Source organism: Drosophila hydei, unplaced genomic scaffold (genome assembly GCF_003285905.1).
Source record: "Drosophila hydei strain 15085-1641.00,03,60 unplaced genomic scaffold, DhydRS2 tig00008122-arrow-pilon, whole genome shotgun sequence".
NCBI classification, from domain to species: Eukaryota; Metazoa; Arthropoda; class Insecta; order Diptera; family Drosophilidae; genus Drosophila; species Drosophila hydei.
In genome coordinates, this window is record NW_022045833.1 from 812992 (window position 1) to 829838 (window position 16847).

Consider the following 16847-nt stretch of genomic DNA (forward strand, 5'->3'; position numbering starts at 1 on the left):
ATTGAAAATGCATTGTAAGCGAGGGGATGAAAAATGGCTGGCATCGTGTGAAAATGGAAATGAATTACGCTTTTCATACCCTAAAGACCCATTGGCAATGCATAAAGGAGCGAAATGCTGCGAAATGCAAATGCAAGTCAAGGAATTTTCATAGCTCATAGCAAGTAGATACTTGATTAGAGCTGAGTCGATCTAGATATGTATATTTATCCGGCTGTCTGTCTGCATTATAGCGTTGACCTCCGAAACGAAAAGAGATGGAGACTGTGTGATCAAGAAAGACTGAAACTATATTCGATGACTATATTTCAATATTTATGTTATCGATAACATGCGATAACTGTTAAATCTTCGAATTATTTTTTGAGAGTTCTAATGATCTAGTATCTAGTATCTAGTATCTAGTATCTAGTATCTAGTATCTAGTATCTAGTATCTAGTATCTAGTATCTAGTATCTAGTATCTAGTATCTAGTATCTAGTATCTAGTATCTAGTATCTAGTATCTAGTATCTAGTCTAGTATCTAGTATCTAGTATCTAGTATCTAGTATCTAGTATCTAGTATCTAGTATCTAGTATCTAGTATCTAGTATCTAGTATCTAGTATCTAGTATCTAGTATCTAGTATCTAGTATCTAGTATCTAGTATCTAGTATCTAGTATCTAGTATCTAGTATCTAGTATCTAGTATCTAGTATCTAGTATCTAGTATCTAGTATCTAGTATCTAGTATCTAGTATCTAGTATCTAGTATCTAGTATCTAGTATCTAGTATCTAGTATCTAGTATCTAGTATCTAGTATCTAGTATCTAGTATCTAGTATCTAGTATCTAGTATCTAGTATCTAGTATCTAGTATCTAGTATCTAGTATCTAGTATCTAGTATCTAGTATCTAGTATCTAGTATCTAGTATCTAGTATCTAGTATCTAGTATCTAGTATCTAGTATCTAGTATCTAGTATCTAGTATCTAGTATCTAGTATCTATTATCTAGTATCTAGTATCTAGTATCTAGTATCTAGTATCTAGTATCTAGTATCTAGTATCTAGTATCTAGTATCTAGTATCTAGTATCTAGTAACTTTCTTTCTATATTCTATCTCTTTTTTCTTACTATCTTTTATTTATTTCTATTTATATGTTTATATCTTTATATCTTATATTGTTATATCTTTCTGTCTTACTATTGTTATAGTTTTATATATTTTTATCTTCAAATTTTTCTATCTATCTTTGTATACTTGAATATTTATATCTTCATACCTTTCCTTCCTTATATCTTTCTGTCTTTCTACTTTTATATCTTTGTTTCAATTTATTACCTAGTCAAGAACCCGTCAATCGAGCGATATCTAGCAGCTTATCTCTCTGCAACACGCCCACATTCGTTTCCGCCTTGAGCCAAAAAAAGGTGCATCTTATGCGCACTTATTGGGCTGTTTATGGACGACGTAAATTAAAAGGTCTGGTCCCAATTGTCTATCATATTTTTATAATTTTATTCCGTTGAATTTGATTTTATATTTCCATTTCTTTGAAAATTGCCAAGAATTGCAGCAATCTATTGTTGTACGATTATTTTTATTTGGCTTTTTTTTCAGCTAAATTGATATTTTCTTTCAAGATAAGAAACGGAAACGTTTTGAGTGCTTAGTCAGCCACTCGTGTGAGGATTCACCAGCGGCATTTCAGCTATTCGTTGCGCAATTGTTAATGCCTGATAAATGTATCGACTGGCTCAAGAAAAACAAGGCATTAAATTAAAGTGATATCGATATAAAGTCAATTGATATGGCCACCACATGCGATGCGCTACGCTAACTATGCAACAACTTTCAGTTGACCGTAGAGAATATAGAAAAGATTGTTAAAAATGCTTGGAGAAGTCTATTAGAGTTGTAAGAGAAATATGACAAATAATCAGTTAAGCTTTGAGCGTGTAATTTAAGCTTAAATAAGCCCTTCAAACGTCCCAAAAATCTTTTATTAATATATACACAAGTAAACATAATTACTATGCTCCACGCATGCTGACGTATTTGTGTAAAATTATCATTTTTGATAACACTTTGAAGTAGTTGAAGCATAGAACTAACCTATGCATGGAAGGCCGAAAAAGACCCAAACTATTTTCGGGTGTAGGGTAATAGAATATTCATATCATATCAGCTTGTCATTAGCCTAAGAACTATGGCTTTTCGCGATTTGCGTGTACTTTTGACATCCAACACTTTTGCCGCCTATAAAAGGTGGCTCGCCACTTGGTTGCTACCGAAGTACGCATTTAACGACCGTGCCACAAGCACACGCGATAGTAACAAATTACTTAATTATAATATCTAAATAAAATCGAAATGTTTTTAGCAACGCTACTCGCCTGTTTGGCAGCCACCGTGTGGGCTGGCCCCAGCCAAGCGCTAGGTGAATCGAAGCTGCTGCAGGCAATGCGCAGCACCAACGCACTGCAGCAAAGCGATCCGGTTCGCTCGATGGCCTGCTTTCAGTACTACAGCGAGGTCTTCGATCAGCTGCTGCAGCAATACGAAAATCAGTATGAAGCGTGCCAGAACACAAGCCAACTTCAGATGGCGACCCTAAATTGGATATACCAGACGAAGCTGAGCGTGTTGAGCAATAATGTCATCTCCGCCTGCCAGTTGATAGAAAATTGTGATAATCAAAATGATACCGGCTTGGCCCTGGCCTGTTACTCACAGGTGGTAAGTGTGCTCAGAATAGTCTATAAATGTATTTAGATATTTATATTTCATTTACAAATCTATTTCGCAGGGCGCTGAGGACGCCAAGACCATGTACAACATTTCGGGCACTGCCAGTCAGTATAATGGCGAGTTTAATCAGCAGAAGCAGGTGATCGACTACCAGGAGGAGGAATGTGCGAATGAGTCGAGACGCACTTACGAGGTTAGCACGGAGCAGACTTATGTCAGTCTGCAAGGTTGTCTAATGGGCAATGAGCCGGTGCCAACCACAACTAGCAGCACCACAGCTGGCCCTAGTTCGTCTCCAGTGATACGAACAACTACGCCCGGGAGCAGCACAACTGGCGAGTCTACAGTTGAAGTCAGTTCATCGTCTACCACAAGAACTTCAACCACAGCCATTCCAGTTACAACTACAACTACAGGTGCTTACACGACTAGTTCGATACCTGTTTCAAAAAGCACTACAGTAACAACAAGCTCACCTTCAACTTCAACTTCAACTTCCAGAAGACCCATTTCAACTATTCAACCTATAAAGTCGACCACAACTCCAGATCCGGTTCCGGTGACAACGACACCTGAACCACAAACGAAGACAACAGACCCAGTAACGAGTATCAGTTCTACTTCCAGTTCCAGTTCCAGTTCCAGTTTCAGTTCCACAACATCAACTCCAACCACTTCGACACCACCAATTCCACTTGGTTCCACAACAGCCTCACTTATCAGCACAACACTTCCAGTTCCTCTATCAAAGACATCGGCTTTAGTGACAGCCACGCCCACAGCTTCGGCCGCGCCCGGTAACCAGCCCAGCCTGAGCTCAGACCTAAAGAAGCTGCTGCACTCTCTGCTACACTAGACAACATGGTTTATTTACTGCATTAAATAGGTAACGAGCTGACAAACCTTGGCTATCGTTGGAGTTGCAAAACTTTTGTAATCTCCGTGGGGTGGCTGTGTTGGTTGGGTTGCCTGTCGTAGTTGGTCACAGCAAAAGTAACGGTAAAAGGGAAAGTAAAGTAAAAGCAATTTTATGGAAATGCTGGCCAAATATTGGCACAGTCCACACAGACCAGGCGGCAGCCGCAATGGAAAAGTTCAGCTAAGCCAATTGCAACTCTGCAAGTGTAACTTACATAATTAACGCTTGTAGATGTTAACTACTTTGGTCTGCTGTGCCTGACCGACTAGCAAGTTGCCCTGTGAACAGCTTCAAGCGCAATGCCAGCAATCAATTAATCGAAACATAATTTTTGTATAGTAAAATAAATAGCTTAAAGTTTGTATTGAATTAAAAAAGAACATAAACCAAAAGCTTTACAAAATATTATTGATATAAAAATAATAAATAAAAATAATTATAATTCAAATTTATAAGTGCCAAACTTGACTGCCAATTGGCTAAGTGAAGAGGAAATAATGGACAAAATTTTATTCAGTTAACAAAAAAAAAATTGAAATAAAATGCATATAGTTAAATGCATATATAATATATAAAAAATATTAAAAAATAATTTATATGTAAATATAAATAAAAATTGAAATCTTTAACTTAACAGAAAAGCATATAGAACTTGGATAGGAAAAAATGTTGATTTTAATTTGAATAATTATACAATATATTAAATATAAAATCTAGCGCGATTTTTTTTATGAAAATATATAAGAAATTTAATATTTTCAATAGAATTATGACGCATATATATATAAATCACTAAAAAGCCCATAGGAATTGTACTAAAAGCCAAGTTAAATAACTACAAAGCTAACATCAAAATTATCGAATTTTCAATTTTGTTACACAGATATTACCACAACTGTAACCCTTCAATTATACAGGGTATTTGCAAATATAATTCGCATATTCATGCAGCTTGACAAAGTATCTGCAATTGCAGAATATGCTTTGAAATGCTTTTGAAAGTGCAGAGCTAATCAAAGGTGAATAGGCTTCGGGCTGGACTTATATCATAAATTGAATACCAATTAAAGGCTTTAAGTCTTAGCATTTAACGGTTAAATAAACAGTTGCTATCTTTTGGTTCAAGGGTGTTTTTCATTTAAATTTAATTGCATTTGCTTGGCAGCATTGGCGTTGGTTGGCTTTGGCTGTTGATTGTTGTTGCCTGCGGCTTTGTTGTCACTGCAATTAAAACAAATTAGAAATGTAGGCACACACGCACCCGCAGATAGAGAGTGAGCGAGAGGGAGAGAAGGCGCGTGCTTGCCACACAGTAGTGCCCCCAAAATGAAGCCAATAACTGGCGACAGTGCCGCGTGTCCTTGTCTCAGGCTGCTGCCAGCGGCTGATTTAAAACGTTGCCTAGTTGCTCTTTTCAGACTATTTGAGAGAGAGTGTGTGTGTGTGTGTGTGTAGGAAATGTTAATGCAGTTCGAGCTATGTTTGCCTGGCTCGTTGAAAATGCTTTCGCACAAAGAACGCAATTAAGATATGCAAATTAGCAGCTCCCACGCCCAACGCTTTGTGTGTGCAGCAGGTGTGCAGCAGGTGAGCTGCGCTGTTTGATATTTAGCTGCACTCGACTATAAATATGCCTGAACAAACAAAAACCTTAAAGACAATCAAATAATTAAAATACCAAGCGCCAAGATTGAAATTCATTTTGAACGGGATTTGCAAATCGAACTGGAAGAAAACTTAGGGAAAATTACAAATGTTGGCAAGTTGTGCCTAGGCTCATCTATGGATTCTGCTGCCATTTTCCTGTGCCACACTCTATAAAAGTCCTTAAGTAGCTTAAATATGGCAAATGAGGTGCTATATGAGCGCCTAAGCATACAGCGTCGATCAGCTCAATGAGTTAAACTTTTTTAAAAATGTTGTTAAATTCCTTGTTGAGTAAAATAAATTTTCATATATAGCAAAATTTATAAACTAAGCAAAAGTGATGTTTGTGATTTGTTAATTTTAGTTTTATATGATTTTAATTATTTATTTATCTATTAAATAACGTGCAATAATTTTGGCTCATTTGAATTGTGATGCAAAGAGCATAGAGAAAGAAGAGAGAAGCAAAAACATAGGCACGATTTTTCAAACTAATTCAGTTGGGTCGAGTTTCAGAAATTCCATCGCACTAATTTTGACTATTGACTTTAGCGTTTGCCAGATGAAATTTGATCAAACTTGAAACATAAAAAGCTAGGGCAATGTAAGGCAGACGCTATGTTTTAACAAGCTAAACACTTTGAGCTACAAATATAGTTTCTTAATAAATAAATATACCCATATAGATATGATTTCTTATTATTACATTTTATATTTCATATATATAACATAAATATCTCTATAAATGATTCATATGCCTTGCATTGCTGCAGCCAAGCACATTTGTCTTTACATCAACTAATCATAAATATCTTGGTGTCCGGCTTCCTTGCCCTACTGCTGTGCTCTTCATAACTCACTAGGCCTAGGCTAAAGTCTATAGCCGCAATTACACCAAGGCGGCTCTGCCTCAACAAAGTCACCTAGCAATTGCTGCAATATTTTTGCCGGCCAGCAAAATCCTTCAATTATATGTGACTATAAAAGTGGCTATAAACTAAGTCAAGCTAATATTGGTAATAAAATTCTATTCACTTGTAAAGCGTAGACATGCGTTACAATTGAAATCGTATTGAAAACTGATTCGCAAAAACAAAAAAACGAAATGCGCAGAGGAAACGACTTGTCATAAATAATTGCAATTTATATTTCATTCGTTAGATTAATCAGTCGAAATTATGTGAATCACTAAATGTTCTGACCATCGATTTCTGCACTATGCTAGAGTCTTGAAGTTTTCAGCACGTGGCAAGATAAGCGATTGAAGACGACACGAATATAGATTGCTTTTATATGGGCTAAGTTAACGAGCAATGACCCTCACAATGTTATGCCTATAGAAAGAAGACAAAGTATAGGAAATCAAAATAAATACTTGTAAGTGTAAAAAGTTGTTAAAAATAGCTAAGAATTTCAAGCACAACAATAAATATTTGATTAATAATCGTGTATTCTGGCAATACAATGGTCGACTGTCTCAGATTATGTGTGTGCGTCTCTGATAAGCCGCGTTGACCAATGGCAAAGGCCGATGACGTTCATCAGCAGCGATAAGGCATCCAGGGCAAAGCCAGCAACATTAAGTGGACATCGAAAAGTTCTTTAATTGTCATATATGCATAAAAGTCTATATTTTTCTAGAAAACAATGATGATAAATTTTTAAATAATATATCACAATGAAGACCGGACATTAGTCCATCAAAATGGGATTCACAACAAAGTGAACATTTTGGAAATGTTAAAGCTTGGGAGATCTATGATAGAAATTGTTTATGATTTACGCAAAACTTTCTAGGGTTGAGTCAATATAATTTATGCTTTTAAGTTTTGTTTTTTTTTTTGTGTATGTTTTTTTTTTTTTTTTTGGGTCTATAAAGATTTTCAAGATTATTGTGACGAGATTGGGGAGCCGTCGGCAACTGTTTAATTGTTTCATTGGAAATGTTTTTCCCACTGACAGCGGCCAAGAGATAAGAATGATAATGTCAGCCGACTTTGATAAGGCGCAAGCTTAAGTGATAGAGCCAAATCTAAGGTAATAACATGGCCATAATATGTCGCCTGTATGTACAATCTTTAAACTTGGGGTAACACCTGAACGACACTTGAGTAGCGCGGCTATAAATATTGAAGTCGTGTTCCCATTTGCCACAATAACGAATCCGACGTTCACAGCAAACGAAGCGAAAATTGTGTTAGGCAACTGTGTTAACAATATACCAAAAATATTTAACAACATGTTTACCAAAGTGTGTGTTCTGCTTTTGGCCATTGGCCTGAGCCAGGCTGTGCGCCAGCCCATGCTGCCCGAGTCGAATCTGATGCAGTTCATGATGCGTTCCCGCGATCTTACCCAGGATAATCCCGCACGTTCTCTTAGCTGCTTTGACACCTATCTGCCCCAGTTGAACAAGGCCAATGAGGACTTCCAGACAGCTTATGCTCTGTGCTTAAGCGAAGCTGATGCATCTCGTGCAGGCATCGATGAGGGCACCAAGGGCGAGCGCGCTCAAATCGACGGCTCTGCGACATCGGCCTGCCAAGCCCTGGATGCTTGCAGCAAATTGTCTCCTTCCATCGACTACTTCAGCTGCTACTCAGATGCCGTAAGTGAAATTTTTGATTTGGAATTCAAATGGATTACTTTAATCGGACTTCATTTGCGAATTTACAGGGCGCTGACAACACCAAGTCTATGTACGAGATCTCGGCCAATGCCGCTGAGTGGTTGGCCATCGTGCGCGAAGAATTCCGTCAAATCGATAACACCGAATATGCGTGCACCAACAAAACTCAGCGCAACCATGTGGAGCAGTCGGCTGCCATCTATGAGAACTTCGATAGGTGTCTGGCTGGTAAGGAGCCATTGACCACTGCATCGCCTCCTGAGTCGACCCCCGAGCCAAGCACTGCTGCTCCTCCAGCTGAGTCCACCCCCGAGCCAAGCACTGCTGCTCCTCCAGCTGAGTCCACCCCCGAACCAAGCACTGCTGCTCCTCCAGCTGAGTCCACCCCCGAGCCAAGCACTGCTGCTCCTCCAGCTGAGTCCACCCCCGAACCCAGCACTGCTGCTCCACCAGCTGAATCCACCGCAGCCCCAAGCGAATCCACCCCAGCAGCAATGGAGAACATGCCCGAAGAGGATCTGTCCCGTCTGTCTGAGGAGCAGAAAAGGCTCAAGCACATGATGGATGAGATGAAGAACTGGTTCAAGCGCAACTAAGCGACAGCATTTCAAACAAGAAAAGTCTAATGCAAAATCAGTATAAATATTATTAAATTATCAATTAAATAAAAATATTATTTATGAAGATCGCATGAACTTTTTCTATGGCTAAAAAAAAAAAAACAAAAAAAAAAAACAAAAACATTGCACATTCTGTTCCAATTGTTGAATTGTTGAATTTTTGTAGATTATATCAATAAAAACCTATTTTTAACAATGGAAACGGATGCTTTCGATTAGTTGTTTACACTTGAGGATAACTGAATATTGATGGAAAGTTTTCGTTTAATCAAATGATTCACTGGAATTGCTGAGCCCCGCATCGTGTCGGAGATAAGAATCGTCTACTCTATAAATAACACTTCAAAATTATGGTCTAATTGGCTTTCATTTTGCTGTTTAACTATCCAATTTGCTGCTAATATTTTTAATTGAAATTCAACTGCAGACTTAAAATAAAGACTAAAGACTAAATGCCACTGGCTAATCGCCTTGATAAGTTCGATTTTGAGTTAAGGGAAAGCAAATTCCCAAGTTCATAAAAATAGTAGAAGTACAGTGTTACCTCCACTTGTGTGCCTGGGCCATAAATATAACAGTTAGCCTTATCTAATGCCCGCCATGCTCATGCATTGGCCAAAACGTGTTGGCCTTGCGATAATGCTGACAACACTCAATGCGCTAAAGATAGGAAGTGTCTTCTTCATAATTGTCTTAGGCACGATGCAATCTTCATACTAGGTTTGCGCATTTGATTAGTTTTTAATCAGAAATCTATTCTAAACTAACTCTAGATAGCTGGTCATTTGCGCCATTTTCGGCAGCTATATAAGCAATGTCTGCATATTTTGGCAACCAGTTTAGTTAATACATCGCCCACGTCGAGGATATTTATTGAAATCTTGGAATAGCTGTGCTGCAAATAGAGAGAAAAAAAGAAAAGAAAAAAGTGTTCGCTATGAAATATACAATTGCTCTGTGTCTGGTGCTAGTCGCCGGCTGTAATGCCTTCATCTCCACCAGGGATGTTGACTTTTTGCCATTCATGAAACTTCAGCATAGTGCCATGCGCAGGTTGATCTCGGCGCAAGCTGTCAACGAAGATCCCGATTTGCTCAACAAGTGTTTCGGTCAATATATCGTCGATCAGCAAACTGTTCTGGCTAACTACAACAAATGGTACACCGGCTGCGTGAACACAGCTCAAGAGGACAAAAATGAACTGACCGCCCAGACGGCTGAGATACGCAAGGAGCTGCTCTCCCGTAGCGATGGCATGTGCAGCAGCCTCAGCAGCTGCGATTCACACGTCGATGGTCTCGAGTTCTTCGATTGCTACCGTAATGCGGTAAGTATTCACTATGGGCAATAAATTCTGGTTAAGGCCTTTATGACTCATTGTGCTTCTGAATTGATTTTCTTGCCAGTCCGCAGACAGCTACAAAGTGATGTTCACATTGAACAGCGATGCGAATATTCAGTTCAATACGATTTCCTCCAAGTACGATATCATCAATTTCGATCTAAAAACATGCGTAGATAATGCTCGCCTGGATTACGCACGCGATCTCGAACAATGTGATGCAGATTTCAATATTTGCATTAGTGGTGGCGTGACTGAAGAACCAACCACCGAGAAACCAATAATTACTACCGCAGGGCCAGTCGTAACTACCGAGGGTCCAGTTGTTACTACCGAGGGTCCAGTCATCACTACCGAGGGTCCAGTCGTTACTACCGAGGGTCCAGTCGTCACTACCGAGGGTCCAGTTGTTACTACCGAGGGTCCAGTTGTTACTACCGAGGGTCCAGTCGTCACTACCGAGGGTCCAGTTGTCACTACTGAGGGTCCAGTCGTCACTACCGAGGGTCCAGTTGTTACTACCGAGGGTCCAGTCGTTACTACCGATGGTCCAGTCGTTACTACCGAGGGTCCAGTCATCACTACCGAGGGTCCAGTCATCACTACCGAGGGTCCAGTCATCACTACCGAGGGTCCAGTCATCACTACCGAGGGTCCAGTCATCACTACCGATGGTCCAGTCGTTACTACCGATGGTCCAGTCATCACTACCGACGCTCCCGTCGTCACTACCGAGGCTCCCGTCGACACTACCGAAGCTCCAGCTGAGCCCGAGGTAACCACAACAGATAAGATGCCAGAAGAGGATATCCATATGATGCCGGTAACCTTCAGGAACGCTATGAATAAGCTGAAGCGTCTGTTTTAAAATTGGGTTGGATTGTAAAGTAAATAAGCTGGATCAATCAGGGCATGCCCACGTACATAAATAAACTTTATCAATTCGTAATTTATTAAAATTTGAAATATAGTGAATGACTGGAAGAATTGCATACTTATAGGAGGCAGAAGATATTCAATTCATTCATAAAGCTTATCAGTTTGCTTGTTTACCATTTAATAAGGCAGTAGATAACTTCGTGAGACATTTCTACACTGCAAAGAAATTATGGGCTTATTTGGAGAAAATACATACATTTAAATACATTTAAATGTAATAATGAATTAATTTCACTTTTTATATATATTTAATATGAATATAAACTAAATTTAGTGATATTTTCCTTCTGGGTAGTAGATACTTGTCTATGGAAAACGGATCAGCTACATATATAGTCCATAGCACTTTACTTGGTAAGATTGCTAAGATAATGTCAATCAATCAATTGAAATAGAAATTAAAGCTAATTTACTATTGCTGTCGAATGTATATTTATGATTAGTCGGAAATGTGTAATTGACAGCGTTGGAACAATAACACACTCGACTCACCCTCACTCGAGTCGGCCCACTGTTCGAAGCGCCATTTAAAATCCATAGCTAAATGTGTGCGGTTCTAGTTGAGAATCAATTGGCTGGCGAGACCAGACGACGCCGATTGCCGCTATTCGGTGAGCAGCGGCTGCACGTTCTGCTGCCGTTGGCGCTGCTGCTGGGCATTTGTATGCGTGGGGCATGCGACACGAGTGAATATCTGGCTGTAGGCCCACCCATACCATGGCCTGACTCGACAATCGACGAGTGTCACAATGAGTATATGCAGGCGTTTGCCAATGCCTCGAACACCTATGTCTTAGAATACGAGAGATGCGAACTGACAGCCAATGAGACACAGATCGATCTCACTATCGACGTGCAGCTGGAACGTGAACAAATCGAGCTGGGACACGGCGAATTGTGTGGAAACTTAGAGCTTTGCAAGCAGCGAGATGACGATCTCGAGTATTTGGAGTGCCTCAAGGATCATGTAAGTGCTATACACTCGGCAACAGTGGCTAAAAACGATTTCCGACTAAATTTGAAGAGCACGAGCTGCAAAATCTTAAAGTAATAAATGCCTTATTAAGAGCTTAAATTTAACGTAAAGCTATTGATCCATAAAAATAATCTATATTGATTAAGGGTGCCACGCTTTAAAAACATTCCAATACTCAATTAACTAATTATGCTATGCGATTACAAGACGTAAAAGAACCACCTGAATGTATTAACTTTTCTTATCTAACGCTTATTGCACTTAATTGTTTTAAAGCGGAAAAATTTTAAATTTTTATATGTTTTTGTCTTATCGGTAAATGCTTATAAGCAACTACGTCAGTATAAAATATATTAATTAAAAGTTTTGCTTTATATTTTTGTAAATACTATTTTAAACGACGTTAAGTGCAGTTCAACTAGAGCATATAAAACAGTTTATTGAAATCTGAAAGCTCAATTTAAGACTTTTAAGTGAGCTTTAAAATTTAAGAAATTAAAGTCATGTTACCAAATTCGGAACATGAAAAAGTTTTCCTAAAATAAAGCTCATTAAAAGCTTAAGATTTAAGAAGGCATTTCGATTTTCTCAACCCATCTCTAAATGCTTAACATGCACGAGTAAAAAAGAAGCTTCACACAATTCTTAGTAGAATTAGTGAAAAATAGTTTGTAGTTCACTTAAAGCACAAAACTTAAGAGATCGACTAGTTTTGGATCTAGTCAACTATTAAAGCTCAATCGAAAGCTCACAGCATATGCTTTTCAATTTTATTTCCTCTCTGTCAACTACAGCTTATCCATTTCTCATGCACTTGCAGGGCAAGGAGAATCTGGATCTGATAACAACGATTAATTATAATGCAACTAGCGCTCACACACGCCTGCGCCAGGACTTTGATGCCGTGCAACAGACGCTGATGTTGTGCACACTCGATGCCCAGGTGGCTTATATAGGCAGCATGCGATTGGCGAATGAGGAACTGCAAGAGTGTCGCAGAGATGTGGCCGCAATGGAAGCAAGGTGATCGATCAATATACATAAATATATATATGGAAGCATCAAAACCGAATATAGATATTAGTAAAGCATTTTGAAAGAGACTTTCATCTGTGGTCTAGGCCACCTTCGCAGCATCCTGCAGACATTGGTCCAGTGCATCTAGTATCTGCGCTGTGCCCAGGACATAGCTACGCTCCGTGCGATTCGTGCAGAGATAACGCTGCTCGTCAATGCCATTCAGCTGCTGAGTAATACTCAGAGCATTTTCCGAGGCATTAAACGAGATGTTATACATCGTCAAGAGCTGCTGTTTGGACTGGCAAGTGGAGTTGATGATTAGGCCATGTTCTTGGTGCACCAACTCGCATACGACTTACCAGCTTGGCAAAGCACTCAAAGTAATCCAGCACATTCGTGATGTTCAAGCAGTTGCCAATGTAGCTGTCTATGCGCAATGCTGCGTTACGTATCTGCAGCTGCACGCCATCCAGCTGGCTGAATAGCGTATCACGTCCTGTTGCCGCCTGCTGTTGGCAGTCACTGTATGCCGTTGACCAGACACTGCCCACCTGTTCCAGCTTTGGCAAATAGCTGGCAAAGCATTGTTTCGTATTGCCCGAAGCAGCCAAATCGTTATGCTCCAAATAATCCGTCAAACTCGTCAGACTTCGCGATGTCTCCGCCTGCTGCTGGTGCTACTTATATATATGTATATATGTATATATTTATATATAAATGTTTTTCGATTCCGGAAACAAATATGTTAATTAATTTACCAGCAATTCAAAAAGCAGCAAAGTTATGTATATAATTTTCATGGTTTTGGCATCTGTTTGGGTTCGCCGCCAACTTGATACTGCAAAAATAATAATAAGGTCCAAGGCATAGGGCTTATTTGGTTAATATGACATTGATACATCGCTGGCTTGTTCACGTTTAGTCGGTGCGCTTTGGTGTTATCGTAAAGCCGCACAAAGTTCAGTGCTGCTCCAACTGTGAATCGCCAAAAGTCTGCAGCATACTTTTCTATGCACGTGTAGTTGTAGTTTTGGATATCATGATAATTGCTGTTCATATTTAAGGTGAGTGAAGTGTAAACGCAGGTAAAGGCCGGCGCGCAATTGTGTAAATATTCCAATGTTTGCTAACAGCTTTCATATGTTCATAAGAGTTTATATTGTATTAGTTAGACTAGTTTCCATTGTAGTCATTGACTAATTCATTAACTCATATCATGGCTTCATATATTATGGTATTCATTTATTAATAACACTAGCGGTATTTGAATTATAATTTTTAATATATTTTTAACTCTAAATATTTTTTAAAATCATTTTTTTAAATATTCATATTAGTATTAATTTGTTTTTAATTTATTATTTATAATTATTTTATTTTTAACACATGTTCAAAAAATTTATATATATTTTCAATATAGGCTTAAAATATTGAAAGTGTTTTTTTTAATAAATATTTTTAGTTTCTTGTCTATAAATATTTTATATTTTTTCATCATATTAAATATTCTTAATTTCTAATATTTTTTATTATTGTTAACTATGTTAATTGTATTTTTGTTTTATTTAAATTCTGTTATAAATTTTTATATTCATATAATTATAAATATATCTATATTAAAAATTAATAATCATGAACTAATTCGAATTTATTTATTCACTATTTAATTACTATAATTTATTAATAAATTTATTTATTATAAGCTCTTATTTGCTTTATAAATTATGCAGCTACAACATTTTGCCTATTTTATTATTATTTATTAACCCGCACCCTTATTATTTGCTCATAACAATTCATATTCAAATTTCGATACGGCTCGCTGACGTTACAACGCCGCATTTTTGGCATAGTTTTCGATTATTTATGAACGCGATAGCATATGAAATGCTAAAGCCGATAAGCCAAACAATCGAGCTGTAGACACATTGGCGCATATATTGGCTTAATATTTCATTAGCCATGCTAAAGCGGCCCAGCTGGCTGGCTAGCCAGCTGTGTAACAAGCCTGAACACGTTCGGGGCGCTTATCAGTCGAATGGGTGGTTCGCTGTCTATTTTTGGTCTACAGGGTCATAGAATTATTGGCCTGTTACGTCCACATCACAATTAAAGCAAAAAGACATAAATAAATAAATGCACATGCAAAGCAATTGGAGACGTCTGGCATAAGTTGCCTTGTGGTCCCGTTTGGGTCGACTTAATGCCATCTAATTGATCGGTAAGACCGAACGGGCCTTACACCTTTCACCTGATGAGGCAATTTTTATTTTTTTTTTTGGGTGCTAAACACAATTTTGACCACAAATTCACCATTGCGAATGCATCAATCATTCCAAAACGAATTCGCTTCGCTTCGCACTATATATAAAGCATAAGCGCCAACTGCGGGCTAACTACTTGACGAACCGAACCATACAGAGCCTCAACATGAAAGTATTCTGCAGTGTGCTGGTGGTGGCCACCCTGGCCATCTTTGCTCAAGTAATTGATAGTGTGTGGATTACCGAATAATAAAGAATAGAATTTAAAGTGCATTTTGTTAACTGCAGGCCAAGCCAAGCTCAGTGCAAACGCAGCTGCAAGGCGCCCTCGATAAATATCTGGTGCAGCCGAACAGCCTTGATATGGTCTCTGCGGATGTGACCTCTCAGTGCTTTGCCTTGTATTTGCCCATGCTGAACGAAGTGGCCGCTACGTTCTCTAGCTCGTACCAGGCATGCATTACCTCCTACAATGCTGAGCTGGCCAATTTGACAACTCAAGCTCAGAAGGATCAGGAGCTTTACCAACAGGACGTGAACGGCCTGTGCAGCGCCTTCAGCAGCTGCGACAACAGCACTGGCAATGACAGCACCACCTTCTTCAACTGCTACGCAAAGGCCGTAAGTGAAGCCTAAGTAAAAAATAGCTATTGCTTATTAACTGATTCGACGAATATTCAGGCTCAAGCTGATGTCTCGGTGATCTATGACATTGCCACCAATGCGGCCAGCACGGCCAACACGCTGGCCGAGGCCATCAAGGCCAATCAGGATTTGGAATATCAGTGCACCAATACCACCGAAAGCAACTATGTTCGTGACACGGCAGCCACATACGATCTGCTCGATAGTTGCCTGAAGAACGGCGTGCCAACCACATCGACGGCTGCCCCTGTACAAGTTACTACCCAAAGTTCTCTTACGGCTAGCGACGACAATGCTGGCAGCCCAGCGACTACAGCTGCAACTGTTTAAATGTGAAATGCATTTCATTTAAATAAAATATAGAAAAATATATGAGCATTTATCAAAAAAAAAAAAACATAAAAAAAGAAACTGCATTTCGTTATCCTTTGGTTGCATTTGACAAGCATTTCTCTTTCTTATACGCCTGTCAAGTGTCGAATGTGCACTGTCTGGCAACGCCCATTGCACATATTATGGCAACTCTGCAGCACATAAATTGGGCAGCCTTTTTTGCCAGCCAAGTCGAAAAAATGCAGTTAAGTGCATTGTTTAAGCTGTCAATTAGCTGTCACTTGATAGTTCTTTATATTGTTGAACTATTGTTGGGTGTTGCCATTCCCAATTGGCAACTCCAGCGCGTTGATAAGCTGTCAGAAACATACCATGTGACTGCAGCTTCTCAATTTTATGTTGTAAGTTGTCAAACTGATTGTAAGCTTTGACTTTTACGAGAGACAACACTTAAGCTTGATAATGGCATCATTTTTTTAACACATTTTAAATACAATTTTTGTTGAAATCTAAATAAATAAAAATATTTCAAAATATGTACATTAATTTTTAGCACTTACAAAATTTTCTAAATTTTTCAGCAAACATTTTTTTAAATTTTAAAAAATTTTATAAAAATAAAATAGTTTTTAATAAGAAATAAATATAAAAATACTTTTATATTTTTTATTTTATTAAAAACGTATTTTAAAATATTCTAAGTCTTTTAAAATTTTTTATAAAATAAATATAAATAAATTAAATGTTTTCCTTATATTCATTATATATATACATGTT

General features: G+C 38.3%; 6 protein-coding genes across 6 annotated transcripts; 5 read left to right on the forward strand and 1 right to left on the reverse strand.

Moving 5' to 3' along the window:
- The first annotated feature begins 2288 nt into the window (after window positions 1-2288).
- LOC111600654 (cell wall integrity and stress response component 3) lies at window positions 2289-4039 on the forward strand. The gene is made up of 3 exons (XM_023316876.2): window positions 2289-2724; window positions 2795-3152; window positions 3238-4039. The coding sequence occupies exons 1-3, from the start codon at window positions 2359-2361 to the stop codon at window positions 3264-3266; spliced, it is 753 nt and encodes a 250-aa protein (XP_023172644.2). The 5' UTR covers window positions 2289-2358; the 3' UTR covers window positions 3267-4039.
- A 3399-nt stretch (window positions 4040-7438) lies between these two features.
- On the forward strand, window positions 7439-8564 carry LOC111600672 (protein TsetseEP). Its single transcript, XM_023316922.2, has 2 exons — window positions 7439-7910; window positions 7979-8564. Exons 1-2 carry the CDS (start codon window positions 7542-7544, stop codon window positions 8525-8527), a joined length of 918 nt encoding a protein of 305 aa, XP_023172690.1. The 5' UTR covers window positions 7439-7541; the 3' UTR covers window positions 8528-8564.
- A 924-nt stretch (window positions 8565-9488) lies between these two features.
- Window positions 9489-10761, forward strand: LOC111600763. Its single transcript, XM_023317041.2, has 2 exons — window positions 9489-9878; window positions 9958-10761. Exons 1-2 carry the CDS (start codon window positions 9489-9491, stop codon window positions 10759-10761), a joined length of 1194 nt encoding a protein of 397 aa, XP_023172809.2.
- A 547-nt stretch (window positions 10762-11308) lies between these two features.
- Window positions 11309-12925, forward strand: LOC111600658. Its single transcript, XM_023316884.2, has 2 exons — window positions 11309-11799; window positions 12629-12925. Exons 1-2 carry the CDS (start codon window positions 11377-11379, stop codon window positions 12833-12835), a joined length of 630 nt encoding a protein of 209 aa, XP_023172652.2. The 5' UTR covers window positions 11309-11376; the 3' UTR covers window positions 12836-12925.
- LOC111600659 lies at window positions 12834-13996 on the reverse strand. Its single transcript, XM_023316885.2, has 3 exons — window positions 13587-13996; window positions 13188-13505; window positions 12834-13126 (listed from the first exon to the last, which is right to left on the reverse strand). Exons 1-3 carry the CDS (start codon window positions 13626-13628, stop codon window positions 12926-12928), a joined length of 561 nt encoding a protein of 186 aa, XP_023172653.2. The 5' UTR covers window positions 13629-13996; the 3' UTR covers window positions 12834-12925.
- Window positions 13997-15258: 1262 nt separating this feature from the next.
- LOC111600762 lies at window positions 15259-16067 on the forward strand. The gene is made up of 3 exons (XM_023317040.1): window positions 15259-15312; window positions 15381-15713; window positions 15774-16067. Exons 1-3 carry the CDS (start codon window positions 15259-15261, stop codon window positions 16065-16067), a joined length of 681 nt encoding a protein of 226 aa, XP_023172808.1.
- The last annotated feature ends 780 nt before the right edge of the window (window positions 16068-16847 follow it).

What these genes read in the sequence shown, in the direction of transcription:
- LOC111600763 (XM_023317041.2), top strand. Translation starts at nt 9,489, where the DNA reads ATGAAATATACAATTGCTCTGTGTCTGGTGCTAGTCGCCGGCTGTAAT. An exon ending in TCGATTGCTACCGTAATGCG is followed by an intron (nt 9,879 to 9,957) that starts GTAAGTATTCAC and finishes TTTTCTTGCCAG; the next exon opens with TCCGCAGACAGCTACAAAGT.
- LOC111600654 (XM_023316876.2), top strand. Translation starts at nt 2,359, where the DNA reads ATGTTTTTAGCAACGCTACTCGCCTGTTTGGCAGCCACCGTGTGGGCT. An exon ending in TGGCCTGTTACTCACAGGTG is followed by an intron (nt 2,725 to 2,794) that starts GTAAGTGTGCTC and finishes TCTATTTCGCAG; the next exon opens with GGCGCTGAGGACGCCAAGAC. An exon ending in AGTTACAACTACAACTACAG is followed by an intron (nt 3,153 to 3,237) that starts GTGCTTACACGA and finishes TTCAACTTCCAG; the next exon opens with AAGACCCATTTCAACTATTC.
- LOC111600672 (XM_023316922.2), top strand. Translation starts at nt 7,542, where the DNA reads ATGTTTACCAAAGTGTGTGTTCTGCTTTTGGCCATTGGCCTGAGCCAG. An exon ending in TCAGCTGCTACTCAGATGCC is followed by an intron (nt 7,911 to 7,978) that starts GTAAGTGAAATT and finishes GCGAATTTACAG; the next exon opens with GGCGCTGACAACACCAAGTC.
- LOC111600762 (XM_023317040.1), top strand. Translation starts at nt 15,259, where the DNA reads ATGAAAGTATTCTGCAGTGTGCTGGTGGTGGCCACCCTGGCCATCTTT. An exon ending in CCCTGGCCATCTTTGCTCAA is followed by an intron (nt 15,313 to 15,380) that starts GTAATTGATAGT and finishes TGTTAACTGCAG; the next exon opens with GCCAAGCCAAGCTCAGTGCA. An exon ending in TCAACTGCTACGCAAAGGCC is followed by an intron (nt 15,714 to 15,773) that starts GTAAGTGAAGCC and finishes ACGAATATTCAG; the next exon opens with GCTCAAGCTGATGTCTCGGT.
- LOC111600659 (XM_023316885.2), bottom strand. Translation starts at nt 13,628, where the DNA reads ATGAAAATTATATACATAACTTTGCTGCTTTTTGAATTGCTG. An exon ending in TGCTGCTTTTTGAATTGCTG is followed by an intron (nt 13,506 to 13,586) that starts GTAAATTAATTA and finishes ATATATAAGTAG; the next exon opens with CACCAGCAGCAGGCGGAGAC. An exon ending in TTGAGTGCTTTGCCAAGCTG is followed by an intron (nt 13,127 to 13,187) that starts GTAAGTCGTATG and finishes TCCACTTGCCAG; the next exon opens with TCCAAACAGCAGCTCTTGAC.
- LOC111600658 (XM_023316884.2), top strand. Translation starts at nt 11,377, where the DNA reads ATGTGTGCGGTTCTAGTTGAGAATCAATTGGCTGGCGAGACCAGACGA. An exon ending in TGGAGTGCCTCAAGGATCAT is followed by an intron (nt 11,800 to 12,628) that starts GTAAGTGCTATA and finishes ATGCACTTGCAG; the next exon opens with GGCAAGGAGAATCTGGATCT.